The sequence below is a fragment of the Sorex araneus genome, chromosome X (genome assembly GCF_027595985.1).
Source record: "Sorex araneus isolate mSorAra2 chromosome X, mSorAra2.pri, whole genome shotgun sequence".
Lineage (NCBI taxonomy): Eukaryota > Metazoa > Chordata > Mammalia > Eulipotyphla > Soricidae > Sorex > Sorex araneus.
Genome location: NC_073313.1, coordinates 327,295,407 through 327,311,425, shown reverse-complemented (window position 1 = coordinate 327,311,425; position 16,019 = coordinate 327,295,407). Strand labels below are relative to the sequence as shown.

The following is a 16,019-nucleotide window of genomic DNA, read 5'->3' as shown; positions in this document are numbered from 1 at the left end:
TATGAGTCTTATTCCATGCAATGCAGTATTTTGGGTTTTTGTTACTCACAGCCAAGCCTAATCCTAACCAATTCAAGAAACATGAGGGAATAAAAGGATGACACGTTCCAAATAAAGAACACGATTACTGTGTAGAGGGAAGATTACAAATCTCTCTGTTAAAAAGTGATTCATAAAAACAGTAGTGACACATGACTCAGTGTAGAGAAGTTTCTTCTAAACTTCCTGTACTGGTCTGGATTAGTGGGGGAATTAGGTATGGCTACTTGGATTGGGACATCAAGTGAGGTGAAACTCTGAGGGGTGGAGGGCTGATGTGAAGACAAGGACACACAGCTGATGGCCAACTCACTCTCCCATGTGTGAGATTTGACGGTGAATGTCTCTGTCCTTTTTTCTGCTCCTCATGTTCTCCCGGTTTGAAGACAACAGGGCAGCTTCTGCCAGAAGCAGTGATGACTAAAACTACCTTTGGCTCCTGTGACAGGTGCTTCCCAGACCAGCTACTGCCATTGCTTTAAGGTGCAGTCTTGGGCTAGTGCAAAGCTGAGTACTTTGAGCTTCTAGGCTAAAGTCCTAACTTCAACCTATGACAGTTCAACATGAATGTACCTGGTGTATATTAAAGTTCAATATAAAAGAAAACATCAAAGTCCAATATAAAAGGAAACGCTGATCTAAAATTGCTTGCAAGATAAAAAATAATCTGCTCTGTATCAGAAGAGCAGTCACATTTAGTAAGAAGGTCTATTTTGGGGGAAGAGTGGGCACAGTGGAGGGGATACACTCAATGGTGCTTGAAGGTCACTCCTGGCAGTTCTGGAGATAAAATTTGGGCCAGTTGCATGCAAGACAAAGGCTTTCAACTCTGTAAAAACCCTCTGGTGCTGAAAGGTCTACTTTTAAAAACATTTCTTTGTGAGGGTTAGAGATAGCCTTGCCTGGCTTGTGGCTGATCCTGATTTGCTTCCTAGCACTGCTGGGAACCCTGAGCACCAAACCTTAGAAGTAGCCCCTGGACACTATTGAATGTGGCACCCTCCAAAACCATTTTTTTCTGGAATGAGTGGGGGGTTACACATGGTGATGCTCAGGGTACCACGTGGTGCTGGGGATTGAACGCAGAGTCTCACATGTGCTAGGCATGTGCTTACCAATTGAGTTCTCTCCCAGCTTTACTTGCTTCTTGTTTGGGGGCCACACCCAGCAATATTTAGGGGTTACTCTTGGCTCTATACTAAGGAATTTCTCTTGGTAGCACTAGAAGTACTGATCCAATTCTTATGGGCTGGATTCTAATTCTCCCTGATTTCAACAAAGTAGAGGCCTACCAAATGATTTCCTTTGGACTGAAATACATTAAAACAAAATAAAACTTTCACCCACTCATTACATATTTTCTCAGATATCAAAGTATGGAGAGACACTGGGCTAAATTTCTTTTAAATTATTTTATTTTTGTGTAAGCTAAAAGGAAATTTACACACTGAAATCTCCAAAGACCTTAGGCATGCACATTAACCTTGTTAGAGGTTCTTCTACATGTCTCTTTTTTTTCCATAGGAATTTCCCCAAACATTTAAAACCCATAGTTTTTACTGTATATACAGCCTAAACCATAGCAATCTATGATTATGTCATTTTACACTGTGCAAAATCCTCAAAAAATAGTGGTACAAGAAAACAAAAAAATCAGTAACAAGTAAATTTTATTGTAAGACATCCATGTAATTTGGTCCTTCTCCAAACCAAACTGATTGAAAATAAAACACATCCCTTTAAACCCCTCCAATCAAGTTTGACAGTGATCCATATCCTAGAACAGAAGAGCAACTGATGAAGTACCTTGCAAAAGGTCAAACAGCAATAAGCCAGATTGAAAAGATTAAAAAGGAGCACAAAAATGTTAACAAAAGCCAGATCTGAAACAAACCCACCACACATCAAATTAAAAAGGAGTTTCTATGGGGACTCTGAAGCTTATTTGTTTGTGACAGCAAAAATATTTCTACATACGACATGAAAAATTAATTGTACATTTATCGTACTCTGAAAAGACTGAAGGGGGATTTCATAGACAGTGGAGATTTAAATTTTTAATTTTCTTTTTTTTTTATTTCAAAAGTTTTGTAAGAAGGACACCACCAGTGTATTTCACAAAGACATAAATGTATACACCCCAGCAACACAAAAAGAATAAATCTTCAAAAATGTTCACCCCCAATTATTTACATTTTTTTCTAATATAAATTTAGGACTTCCGTATGTAAATAAATATACATTACTATGTATACCACTCTAGTGAGGCTTACCAACAAATCAGCTGAATTTGGATTTTGTTTTTTAATTAGAGCAGGTATGCTTTTGGTGAAAGGGAAGGTACAGAGGGAAGGAAAAGCGATGGAAACTGTCCAGTTCATATCAGTTATCAGTCAGCTTTCTCTTGGGAGTTGGTAGCAGGCGTTAGCGTGGCTGGGAACATCAACACCTTGGCATGCATGAATGTTAAGTCAGGAAGGCTAGCGATCACCTTGATGGCTTCTTCACTCAGGTGTTCTTCTCTTTTCGGTTTCCTATTGACCAAAAAAAGAAAAAAGAAAAGTAGTCATTATGACTTTACTGTAGGAAATGGGGGGAAGTCCACTCTCAAGATGCCAGTTACTAGCATACTGGGGGCACTGCCTGTCATGTGCCACCTGTGGCAGACACCCAATCTCTCTCTCTCTCTCTCTTTCTTTTTTTGGGGGTCACATCGGAGATGCACAGGGGTTATTCCTTGCTCTGCACTCAGGAATTACTCCTGCTGGTGCTCGGGGGACCATATGGGATGCTGGGAATCAAACCTGGGTCGGCCGTGTGCAAGGCAAATGCCCTACCCGCTGTGCTATTGCTCCAGGCCCAGACACCCAATTTCTTCTGCAGACGCAGCCTGATTTAAGCGTGTCCACAGGACTAGGTGTGCAATACAGATTCTCAGGTATGAGTGCACAGCTCAGGGCTTTAATTAAGGCCAGAAGCATCAACCTGGGCATACTTTTAAAATGTTACTAAGCAGCAATTTAATATCAAAATCTTAACAACACCACTGAGTAAAGTTCCCCTTATTGCATATGAAACTACCAAAATTATTTTAACAAAGAACAAGGTGGAGCTGGCACTAGACCTTGTACGTCATGTGACTTCAGGTCTTCCTGCCCCTTGAGGGGGAATTCCAGGCAAGAAAACCTTCAATTCAGGAGCGTCTGTCTCAGGCCCGTGGGTCGCACATTGCCCAGCCCCAGGCCCAGGGCAGCGGCAGTGGGATGAGCTGCTGAAACAGGATGTAGGCAGCAGCAAGGGCTCAGAGAAAGGGACTATGAGACACCTAGAGGTCCTGCAGGTGTCCTGTAAGTACCAAGTTGCTACACTGGCTTCTGATGTAGAAGGAAGCAGTTCGGTGCTTAGCACAGAGTGGGAGTGGGAGAATTCCTAGTGACCTAGGTCTTCCTGGCAGGTGAGCTGCAGGAAATGACAACTGAGCCTCAAATGTAACTCAAAACAAACACACACACGAAAAACCACAAACACAAAACTCAAAACAAAAACAAACACAAAACTGTAATCTAAACTTTGCTATTTTCCCAAAATGTTAAATATATTGAATAAAATCAGAAGGACACACACACAAAGACACAGACACAGACACAGACACAGACACACACACACACAGACACAAACACACACACACACACAAAGCTAAGTACGAGATTAGTATCCAAGGCCAGGTAAAACAGGGGCCAGGAGGATCAATCAATGGCTAGAAGTTTGCCACAAGTGTGTGCTGGGGCAAAGGGCAGTTAGGGGGGCCGGAGCAATAGTATAGCGGGTAGGGCATTTGCTTTGCAAGTGGTCGACCCAGGTTCAATCCCCAGCATCCCATAAGGTTTCCCAAAGCACCACCAAGAGTGAGTGATTTCTGAGTGCAGAGCCAGGAGTAACACTCCCTGAGCATCACCGGGTGTGACCCAAAAAGCCAAAAAAGCCCCTCCCCCCAAAAAAAAGGGGGGTGGGATGGGGTGGGACAGTTAGGATAGAGAAAGAACCATTATTATAGTAATAGTTGGAAATGATCACTCTGGACAAGAACTGAGTGTTGAAAGTAGATAAAGGGATATACATGATAACCTTTCAGTATCTGTATTGCAAGCCATAATGCCTCCCAAGGGGGGGCGGGGAGAGAGGGAGAGAGGGGGGGAAAGAAAGAAACTGCCTGGCATAGAGGCAGGTAGGAGAGGGAAACTGGGGACACTGGTAGAGTGGTAGTGAGATATGTACACTGGTTTAGGAATAGGTGTTGGAATATTATATGACTGAAACCCAATCATGAACAACTTTGCAACTGTGTACCTCACAGTGATTCAATGAAAAAAATATATATAAAGGAAAGTTACAGTGATAGAGATATTACTTTTAGACCAAATCACTAATGGTTAGAGGCTAATCAGTAATGAACTTGGTTCTCAGAAGAATTGAGCAGCAATAAATAAAAATACATTAAAATCTACATTTTTAATCATTCTTAAAAGGTGGCAAAAATTTGGGTGCATTTGCTGAGAAATTGGATAGTTGCATCATTACAAAGAAAAACACCTATTTTACTTTTTAGTTTTAGTGAAAAATATTTGGGGGGGGACACAGGGGTAAATCCAGTGATGTTCAGGAGTTACTCCTGGCTCTGCACTCAGGAATTAGTCCTGGTGTTTTCTGGGAACCAAAGAAGACGCTGGGATCAAGACAGGCTGGCTGTCCACGGCAAGCGTGCTACCTGATGTATCACTGCTCCAGTTCCCCAGTGCAAAACTTTCAGTAGATAATGGAATAATAAGTCAGTCTCTCACCAATGGTCAAAATTAGCACCACCACTGACAGAATTAACCAGATGCCATTGGTCTTCTAAGATGACATATTCTAGGTGACATGTTGTACCTAATCAACAAACCTTAAGATATGATTCCAGTTGATAGGAAACAAGGGGCACAGAGAAGCACATTAAATACCACTTAAAGGAAACAGAGAGACAAGTCCAGAGGTCAGAATGCTGGAATGTTCTGGGACAACTGGTTTCCAAAACTTTAAAAAATTTAAAACAGCTTTTAAAAGTCCGTTTTGTATGGGTGGGTGGGGCACATGTGGCTATGCTCAGGGGTTACTCCTGGCTCTGTACTCAGGAACCACTGCTGGCAGTGCTCGGTGTACTACAGGGACTCCGGGGACAAACCCAGGCAGGCAGTATGCAATGCAAATGTCTTACCTGCTGTACTATCTCTCTGGCCCCTTTTAATCTAGCTAATATTAAACTGAAAACAAACAAAAACCTCCAAAGGGATGGGCGCCCAGGAGAGACCAGGAGTTAAGGTGCTTTCCTAAGGCCAGAGTGATAGTACAATGGGGAGGTGTTTGCCTTGCACGTGGCTGACCCAGGTTTGATCCCCAACATCCCATCCCTGAAGCACTGCCAGGAGTAATTCCTGAGTGCAGAGCCAGGAGTAAACCCTGAGTATCACTGGGTGTGACCCAAATCACCTGCCCCCCCCTCCCCAAAACAGGCACTTGCTTATTACCACACAGCCGACTCTGGCACTGCACATGGTCCCTGGCACCACCTAAGCCAGGTCAATCCTCAGCACAAAGCATAAAGCTTCTGAGCCTCACCTGGTGTGGCTCAAACCAGGCCTCACCCATCAAAAAAACAAAGAGATGAGGGCAACCTAGCTAAAGAAGACTTAAGTGCCTTAACATTCAGTATAATGGTCAACAGATTAAATATTGGTTTCCAAAGCAGAGAGAAAAAACAGTGTTGGAGAAATTTGAAAATTATCTGGGAATTAGAGAAAATGAAAACGTGTTGAAACTAGCAGATCGAAATCACTGACTGATGAGTAGATTCAATTTAACGTGAACTATAAAATATAGTTTTGGGGACTGGAGCAATAGTCCAAGAGGCAGGGTGCTTTCCTGGGCTCGGTCTCTGGCGCTACATATGGTCCCTCCAACCCCAGCTGGGAGTGATCCCTCAGCGAGCAAGGAGCAAGCCCCGAATACAGCTGGGCATGGGCCGAACACTTATTTTTGGCTTAAACAGCAAGCACATGTATATATAAGCATAGCAAGGAACCTAAAAGAACAGCACAAAAAATCAGAGCAACTGAGTGTCAAGAATGCGATATTCTTCTTTGTCTGTTACCAGGGGCTGAGGGTGGAGTTAGCATGTTTTGTTTTGTGCTGGTAACATCACCACACTGAGAGACATGTGCTCTGACAGAGAGCTATAGCCATACCTTAATTTTCATTTTGGTCTGTGTTTTCTAACTTTCTATAACAGAGCTTACTGCTTTTGTAATGACAAAAATTTACTGAAAATAGCTGCAAATAAAATTGCAACCAATAAAATTCCTTTGTGGAGTGCAGTTGGGGTGTGGGAAAAGGAGAAGAGTAAAGATGCTTTCACCTAAGTAAAGACTATTCTGAGGTTTCTTTCAATAGTCTGTTTCAGGGGCACTACTTGGAATTCATATGAGGTGTATTTTTCAAAAAGGCTTACATAGTATGTGCATTTATCCATGCATTGATGTGATAGTGATCAAGAAGAACATCTTGAGGATTATTATTTTTTAAAGTTTTATCATAATGATCTTAAAATCAGAAAATAACCAAACTTTCTTCTTTTTTTTTAATGGGCCACACCCGGCTCTGCATTCAGGAATCACTCCTGGTGGTGTCTGGGGGGCCATATGGAATACCAGGGATTGAACCAGAGTTGGCTGCATGCAAGGCAATTGCCGTACTTGATGTACTCTCTCTCTCTGGCCCTAGAAAAATCACATAATTTTTATTTTTTATTTTTTTTGCTTTTTGGGTCACACACAGGGGTTACTCCTGGCTCTGCACTCAGGAATTACTCCTGGCAGTGCTGGGGGACCATATGGGATGCTGGGAATCGAACCTGGGTCGGCCGCGTGCAAGGCAAATGCCCTACCCGCTGTGCTATTGCTCCAGCCCCTTTATTTGTATTTTTTAATCCAAGATTTATTTCTTTTGTGAAATACAATAAAAAATTAAATAAATAATTTTGAATTTCAGGGGCTATTCCTGGCTCTGTGCTCAATAGTGATCCTTGGAGGTGCTCAGGGAACCATACATTGTGCTGAGAATTTGAACTGAGGTTGGCAGGATGCATGGTAAGAACCTTAACATCTGTACTATTTCACTGGCCCTTAAGAGTGTCAAGACCATTTAATGGGGAGAAAGAACAGACTTTCAACAGAAAATGCCACTACAACTGTAATTCCACAAGCAAAGAACTGAAGTGTGATTTCTATACTTCACAACGTATTCAAAATAAATCAAAGACCTAAATTTAAGGTCTTTTTAAATTTAACTTTTTTTTTTTTTTTTTGCTTTTTGGGTCACACTTGGCATTGCACAGGGGTTACTCCTGGCTCATCCACTCAGGAATCACTCCTGGCAGTGCTCAGGGGACCATATGGGATGCTGGGAATCGAACCCGGGTCGGCCGTGTGCAAGGCAAACGCCCTACCGCTGTGCTATTGCTCCAGCCCTTTAACTCTTTGAAGAAATAAAACTCAATAAAACTCTTAGAAGAAAGCCTAAAGAACACAGCTCAGAGAACTAAGCTGAGAATTTTCCAACCCTAAGGAAAGAACTTACTTAGCTGTCCAGGAAGCTGAGAGAACATCATTATTTCTAACCAAAAACCCCACACCAAAACACATCATTGTTAAATTATCAAACATCAGCGATACAAAAAAAATACTGGGCTACAAAGGTAAAGGAATAAATCATATACAAAAGCACCTCTATTGGGCTTTGATCAAATTTCAGCAAAATTCCTACAGGCAAGAGAGTGGAATGATAAAGTCACACTACTAAAAGATGAAAACTGCCAGCCAAATATACTCTGCCTGGCAAAATTATCATTCAGATATAGATAAGAGTGTCCCGGACAAACAAAAGCTAACAGAGTTTGCCGCAAGACTTGCTCAACAAGAAATGTTAACACAAACTCTTCTACATGAAAAAATAGAGACAACACAAAAATTTGTGCAAGAAGACAGCGATAGTGAGCAAAAACAGTAAGATGTGACAACAAAAACATAAATGAGGAAGAAAAACATAAAGTCAGTTTTGCTGTTACTGATGGTATAGTAGCTGATTGAAGTAGGGCCATGTGTTTCATAAAGAGGGACTATGCCCAGCACTCAGACAGGAGGCTGGGCTCCCTGTGGTCTGTGCTGGGGGACAGGAAGATGGAGCAGTGTTAGGGATCACATTCAGGGCCTTGCACAGAACAGCCATATTCACTCTTGCTTGAGCTATCTCTCTGGCCCAACAAAAGACTCTCGTGGTTAGAAACAAACCCATGGCTGGCATTGAAAGTCAGAGAATGGACACCTAGAAGAAAGAATGAAAAAATGGAAAGAATCACCAGCCAGGGTAAGAAATTCTTATGAAAAGACAGAAACAAATGAAAGAGAGACAATAAAAACATACAACAGCCAGTAACTAAAAGGTAGAATGGTATAAATAAGTATCATATCAATAATCACCCTAAGTGTGAATGGAATGGTCTGAAATCATTAGTCAAAAACCACTGAATGGATGAATAAAAAGTAGGATCTATCTGTATTATGTATACAGAGTCTCAAATTAGAGAGAAGAAAAAGTATAGGGATAGACTCTTGCCGTGCACATGGCTGAGTTGGGTTTGATCCCTAGCACCACATATGGTCACCCAAGCCATGCTAGGGATTATGCATGGGTGCAGAGCCAGGAGGAAGTCCTGACTTACTGCCAGTTGTGACCCTAGCACTGTTGTCCCATTGTTCATTGATTTGCTCGAGCGGGCACCAGTAACGTCTCCGTTGTGAGACTTGTTGTTACTGTTTTTGGCATATCGAATACACCATGGGTAGCTTGCCAGGCTCTGCTGTGCGGGCGGGATACTCTCGGTAGCTTGCCGGGCTCTCCGAGAGGGACGGAGGAATTGAACCCCGGGTCAGCCGCAAGCAAGGCAAATGCCCTACCCGCTGTGCTATCGCTCCAGTCCAGCTGTCACCCTAACCAAAAAAAAAAGGAAAGAAAAAGTATAAGCTTTTGAGAATGAAAGATTGAAAGGCGGGGAGGAAGGAAAGAAACTGCTATTTCATATCTGACAGAAAAAACTTCCAACTGAAAAAAGTAATTAATCAGAAATGGATATTATATATTTATCAAGGGATCAGTCCGGAAAAATATAATGTCACCAGTATATGTATGCATTCAACAAAGGCACCTAAATATACAAAACAATTATTGATAGATCTCAAGAGACATGTGGGTAGTAATATATTAACTGTAGAGAATCACAACACACAATTTAAAGCAATGGACAGATTGTCCAGACCAAGAAATTATAAGAAAATAATGGCATTAAATGAATTAATCAAAGAGGTGGACTAACAAATCTACACAGAAACATTCCCCAAAAAACTTTTCCTCAAATAAATACACAATCTTATTAAATGCCCATGGAATATTCTCAGAGTATAAATAAAATTTAAAAAGAAAATAATGATGGGGGCCGGAGCGATAGCACAATGGGTAGGGCGTTTGCCTTGCATGCGGCCGACCCGGGTTCGATCCCCGGCATCCCATATGGTCCCCCAAGCACTGCCAGGAGCAATTCCTGAGTGCAAAGCCAGGAGTAACCCCTAGCATTGCTGGGTGTGACCCAAAAAGCAAAAAAAAAAAAAAAAAAAAAAAGAAAAAGAAAAAGAAAATAATGATGTTAAATAAAATAAAAAGGTTGACAGAACAAATCTATACATAAACTTCCACCACCAAAGAAATAAATATCTGATCTTCTGAAGTGCCCACGAAATCTTCTCAAGGACAGATTATATACAATAAAATTTCTTAAAAATAAAAAAAAAGAAAGAAAAATGTGGGGACTAGAGATAGTATATTGGGTGGGTGTCTGTCTTGCACATGGCTGATCTGGGTTCGATCCCTGGCATCCCATATGGTCCCCAATGCCTGCCAAGGGTATTCCTAGGTGCAGAGTCAGGAGTATCATTGTATGCAGCACCCAAAACAACTGAAGGAAACAAAATGGATAGACTATATGTTGGGACACAAAAGAAATCTTTATAAACTGATGAAGATTAATATCATACAAGGATCTTATGTGACAACTGTATGAGTTGAAATAAACAACCACAACACAAGGAAAAAAAATTATAGCGACCAAACAACCCCTGGATCAATGGGAAAAAAATCAAGAAATACAAAACTCGAGAGAACAAAGAAAACAAGTTACCAGGCTCCATAATATGAAGCAAAAACAGTATTAAGAACGAGTTCAGGGGCTGGAGAGATAGCACAGCGGGTAGGGTGTTTGCCTTGCACGCGGCCGACCCGGTTCAAATCCCAGCATCCCATATGGTCCCCTGAGCATGGCCAGGGGTAATTCCTGAGTGCAGAGCCAGGAGTAACCCCTGTGCATTGCCAGATGTGACCCCAAAAAGCAAAAAAAAAAAAAAAAAAAAGAAGAAGGGAGTTCAGGGGCTGGAGAGAGAGTATAGCAATTAGGCCACTTGCCTTGCATGCGGCCAAATTGGGTTTAATCCCTGGTATCCCATATAGAGGTCACCGAGCACTGCCAGGAGTAGTCTCTGAACACTGCTGGATGTGATCCTCCAAACCAAAAATAAACAAACAAAAAAGGAGTGCATTTCTATACAATTCCGCAACAATAAAAAAGAAAAGTCCCAAATAAATGATCTAATTTCAAACTTTAAGGAACCAGAAAAGGAGGAGCCACCAACTGGAAGTCAGCAAAAGGAAGAAAATAATAAAAATCAGAGCAGAAATAAATAGAATAGAATCCAAAAAAGATAAGGATCTGAGAGATACTATAGCATATAGGGCACTTGCCTTTGTGCAGTTAGACCCCCAGCACCCCATGTAGTTCCCTGAGCCATTAGATCACTCGCCAGGAGTGATCCCTGAGCGTCAAGTCAGGAGTAAGTCCTAAGCGCTTGGGTGTGTCCCCAAACAAACAAAACAAACCAAACCAGACCTTGAACAGTCAAATCAATTCTAAGAAGAGAAAGGGAGGTATCATGCTTCCTCACTTTCAACTATATTATAAAGCAATGGTAATTAAGACAGTACGGTACTGTAATGAGAAGAAACACAGAGCACGACTAGAACAGAGAGTTCAAAAAAAAAATTCTCACATATAATATTTATGATAAAGGAGCTGAGTCCACAAAATGGAGAAGAGAAAGCCTTTTCAACAAATGGTGCTGGGATAATCAGCGTGCCACATACAAAAATATGATCACCTATTTTATACCTAGTATAAATATTTAACTCAAAATGGAATAAAGACTTAGATACCACAAACAAAAAATATAGGTGACAGGCTCTAGGGCCTCAACATCAAAGATGTATCTGGAGACTCAACTCCAATGGCAGGGTAAACACACATTAAGACTACACTAACGGGGGCTGGAGAGATAACACAGGGGTTAAGGCATTTGCCTTACACCCTGCTGAACCCAGTCTGAATCCTTGGTACCACATATGTTCCCCTGAACATTGCTAGGGGACACTTTTGAGCACAAAGGCAGGAATAGTCCCGAGTACTGCTGGCTGTGGCCCCCTACAAATCAAAAACCCAAAACCCAGAGTAAATGGGAGTATGTCAAATCAAAACACAGCAAAACACCAAAAAACACAGAAATCCAAACCCCCAAAACCAGAAACAAAGGAAAAGCTATCACAAAGTACTCCAAAATAACCTACCAATTGGGAAAAGATTATTTTGTACACTTGACAAGAGGTTAATATGTAAGTTAAGAAAACTCACAGAACTTGGCAACAAGATCAAGCAAAGCAATCATAAATTAGACAAAAGACACAAACAGATACTTATCCAAACAAGAAATACAGATGTAGACAGACACCAGTAAAATTACTCAACGTTACTTGTTACTAGGGAAGTTCAAATCAAAACAAGATATTACTTCACACCCATGAAAAGGGCATATATCAAAAAGATGGGAAACTACAGAGCTTGTAAGAAGATATGGGGGAAAAGAAACTCTCATACACAATTGGTTGAAATATAAATTGGTGAGGCCAAAATAGAAAATGGTACTGAGATTCCTTGGAAAAAAAAAAAGCACAAATGATCCAGCAATATCACTCCTGGATATTTTGTAAGAGAGTGGAAGACATCAGATGGCTCCACTCAAATTTAAAGCTACTGAATTGTGGAAAAACAACAAATTTAACTCTTTGATTCAGTGGAAACTATAGTAGTTACCTAAGAAAAGGGGAGGAAGAAAGTAATAAATGAATAGAGGGATCTTTTTGGTGGTGGGCTGGCACTGGAATTTTAGTGGGTAAAGTGGTGGTGATACTATGGATCAAACATATACATACAGGTAGAGGTATGAAGCTAACCCTTTCAAAGTCCGTAATACTGCAAACCAATGATAACTCAAAAGAGGAGTATGAGAGTCTGAGAGGGGAGGTGGTGATAGAGAGACAGAGACAGAGACAGACAGAGAGAGGGAGGGGGCAGAGAGAGGGAGAGAGAGAAAGAGAGAACCAAGGTCCTAAGCTTGACCTTGAAATAGGCAATCATCTCTTAGATATGACAGTTTAATGCATAGGCAACAAAATATATATAAACTGTATCTTATAAAAATTAAATTATTGGATTTCACAGGACATTATCAAGAAAGTGAAAAAAAGAGGCCATGGATACAGGTCAAAGTGCTGGAGAGGAGGCCTGGTTTGGGGGGCCCATGTGCTCCCCAGCACCATGGGAATGGCTCTGATGACCCCAGAGCAGTGCCAGAGTCCGGTCACTGCTGTGTAGGACCAGCACAGCCAAGCTAAGTATTGTTGGGTGTGGCCTGGGCCCTCCAGCTGCTTCTAGGGAGGCATTTGTTCCCCACTACACAAAAAATAGGTAAAAACAGCAGAAGATTAAATATTTGCAAATCATTTAATTGATAAAGGTCTAGGATCCAATATATGTAATTTTTTAATAATAAAAATATAATTAAGAAACAGGCATGGGGCTGGAGAGATAGTACAGGGGATAAGGGGCTTGCCTTGTATGCAAGTGACACTATCTAGTTTAATCTCTGGCACTCTATCTGGTCCCCTAAACAGAGCCAGGAACTGAGCGCTACCAGGTGTAACCCACCCAGTTCCCCCTCTCTCGCCCCCCACGCCCCCCCAAAAAAACAGGCAAAGGACATTGAGACATTTCTTTAAAGAAGACAGACAGAGACTGGTGAAAGGGCAGGAGTGCAGGTTTTACATATGAGAGTCCTAAGGTTTGATCCCCACACTACACGGTTTCTTCAGTGCTGACCAGCCAGTGCATCCCTAAAAACTAAGATATCTAGATGGGCTAATAAGCATCTGAAAAGATGCTTATTGTAAGCAGCCACAGGGAACACAAACAAAATGACATTCACATATATTTCATAACTGTTTGGAAAGCCTGTAACTAAACAGTTAGGCAGTACAAGCCATGGGAAGAAAGAGAAATTAGAACCCTCAGCTCATTATAAAGTTAAACACAGAACTACCATATGGCCCAGTGGTTTCACTACCAAGAAAAGTGAATGCATCTGACTGTACAAACATTTGTATATGAATGTTCTTAGCAGCATTACTCATACTCGCCCCAAATGAAAACGGGCCGGGGAGGATAGTTCAGTGCTCTGAGTCTCACTAAAATTCCAGTGCACTTGCTGGTGTGATGTTGGTAGCTCTGCTGATTGTGCCTGGCAGCTTTGCTGGCTCTGATTCGGGTACTGCAATCAATTTCTGGCTGCACCACAAGCCATTGTGTGCAAGCACCTCAACTAAAATGTGTGACCCCTGGCAAACACAGCAACTAAAAAAGATATGCAAGCAGCGGCTCTAAAGAAGTGTGGCTCCTAGTGAGACATGTGCAAGCACCGCAATCAACGGGGAATGATTCTCAGCAAGCACAAGTGGGTGTGTGTGGGGTGTGTGTGTGAGACAGAGAGGACGCACCTAATCATCTGAACAGAGAAGTGAAAACAGTTCAAATATTTTTTCACATATTAATAAGCAAACTGTGAAATATACATATTGTAGAAAAAAATGAAGTCAAAATAAATGACTGGTTCATGATAACATGGTTGAATTTGATAATATTATGTTAAGTAAAAGAATCTATTTACAAAAGGCTGAAAAACCGTGATTCCATTTATAAAATAACCCAAATAGACAACTTTGGGTTCAATGTATAGCAAGAAAAAGACAGATCAGTGGTTGCTGGGGGCTGGGCAAAGTGGCTGTTGAGTAACTACTAGAGAGCATGAAATTTCTTTTTGGGTTAATAAATATGTTCTGGGTTTAGGTAGTGGTTAGGTTGTGCAATCTTGTGAATATATTGAAAATCACTCATCTGAGGAGTAAATTTTATAGTGTGAGAATTTTTGTCCCAAGTAAAAAGTTTTAAAAAGATGTGGAGCAGGAGAGGTAGTACAGTGGGTAGGGCACTTGCTTTGCAGGTAGCCAACTCCAATTTGATCCCAGATACCCCATCTGATCCCCCGAGCCCCTCCAGGAGTAAAACATGAGCACCATCAGCTGTGGGCTCCCATGCTCCCCCCACCTTCCCACAAAAAAAAGATGTATCACATCTGGGACCTCTTTATTTGGCTGGTATGAACTTCAGTGAGGAGTCAGTGACTACTAATTGCTGGAAATCAAATGATTAAAATCAGAAAGTAATTTTTTTCTTTTGTTTTTTGGAGGCGTGGGATGGCACACCCAGTGGTTGGTGCTCATGGGCTTATAGGTTACTCCTGACTCTACCTTTTGTAGCTTACTTAATTTATTTAAAAGTAAGCACAAACCTAGAAATAGCAAGGATAGTGACATTTTCTGAAACTAGGGTCATTCTCCCTTTTCTTTCCTGTACAACTGAGAATATCATTGGGGTATTTTACAATATTACCTTCTAGTTTTAAGACTTGCAGATGCTTGTGTTTCTCACCATTTTCAAGTACCTATTTCCTTAAAACAGAAAATACAAAGCTGGATTGGTACTAGAGAGTAATTCAATGTAGCTAATGACACTCACTCGGGGATACACACTGCAGTTTTAGTTCCCTCCACACTCAAACAGAAAAAAAGGAAAAAACTGAAAACCGTTTGAAGTGAACAGGAGATGGTAAAGTTCCCTAGTGTGTAGCACATTTCAAGGATGAATTACACAGTTAGGAAAGAAAGTAACTTAACAAGTGTGGTTTAGAGCTCCTCCTAATGGCATAAAAAATAAATTCTCATCAGTGGGCTTTACAAACTATTAATATTCATTCAATGAGCTTGTAGAGGTAAAAAGCTGAAAGAGCAGGAAAGATTAGAAGGAAACTACTAAGGGAAACCCCAAAGAATAAAAACATCCTTTTTTAAAAAACAAACTTAAATATATATTAAGCTTTTAGCAAATATAAAAATGCATGAGATATGTATATGAGAAGAATTCCAGTTTAAAAATGATTCATTTGGAAAAAAAATTAGAGGACAAGCAAAAAATTCATAGTGGCCTCATTTACAACTAGGTTTGCCTAATACGTTTTTAAAAGTTTCAGGTAGTTTTGTACAAAGAAAAAGGCAAATTAGACCAACAAAGAGAATGCATGGACAACAAGAATATGCAACTTGGGCTGAAGAAATAGTACGGTTCAAAGGGCACTTGCCTTGTACCCTGCCAACCTTGGTTTTAATATCTAGCACCACATATGGTCTCCCAACATTGTCAGGAATGATCCCTGAGCACAGAGCCAGCTGTAAGCCTTGAGCACTGCTGGGTAGGTATGATTTAAAAAAAAGCACAAACTACAAATTCATTCCCAGGAGAAGCTAAGGATTTCTATACTTAAGAAACAAAAGGGGGGGAACCAAAGAAA

The 16,019-nt window shown here is 41.0% G+C and overlaps 1 protein-coding gene across 3 annotated transcripts in view; it reads right to left on the bottom strand.

Annotated features, from left to right (window-relative positions):
* Nucleotides 1-1,692: 1,692 nt before the first annotated feature.
* Nucleotides 1,693-16,019, bottom strand: part of AFTPH (aftiphilin) — a 76,622-nt gene continuing 62,295 nt past the window's right edge. For all 3 annotated transcript variants that reach the window (XM_055121632.1, XM_004609179.2, XM_004609180.2), the window contains one exon: nucleotides 1,693-2,573. In XM_055121632.1, the coding sequence (XP_054977607.1) occupies nucleotides 2,429-2,573 (145 nt within the window). In that variant the 3' untranslated portion in view covers nucleotides 1,693-2,428. The remainder of the gene's footprint in view (nucleotides 2,574-16,019) is intronic.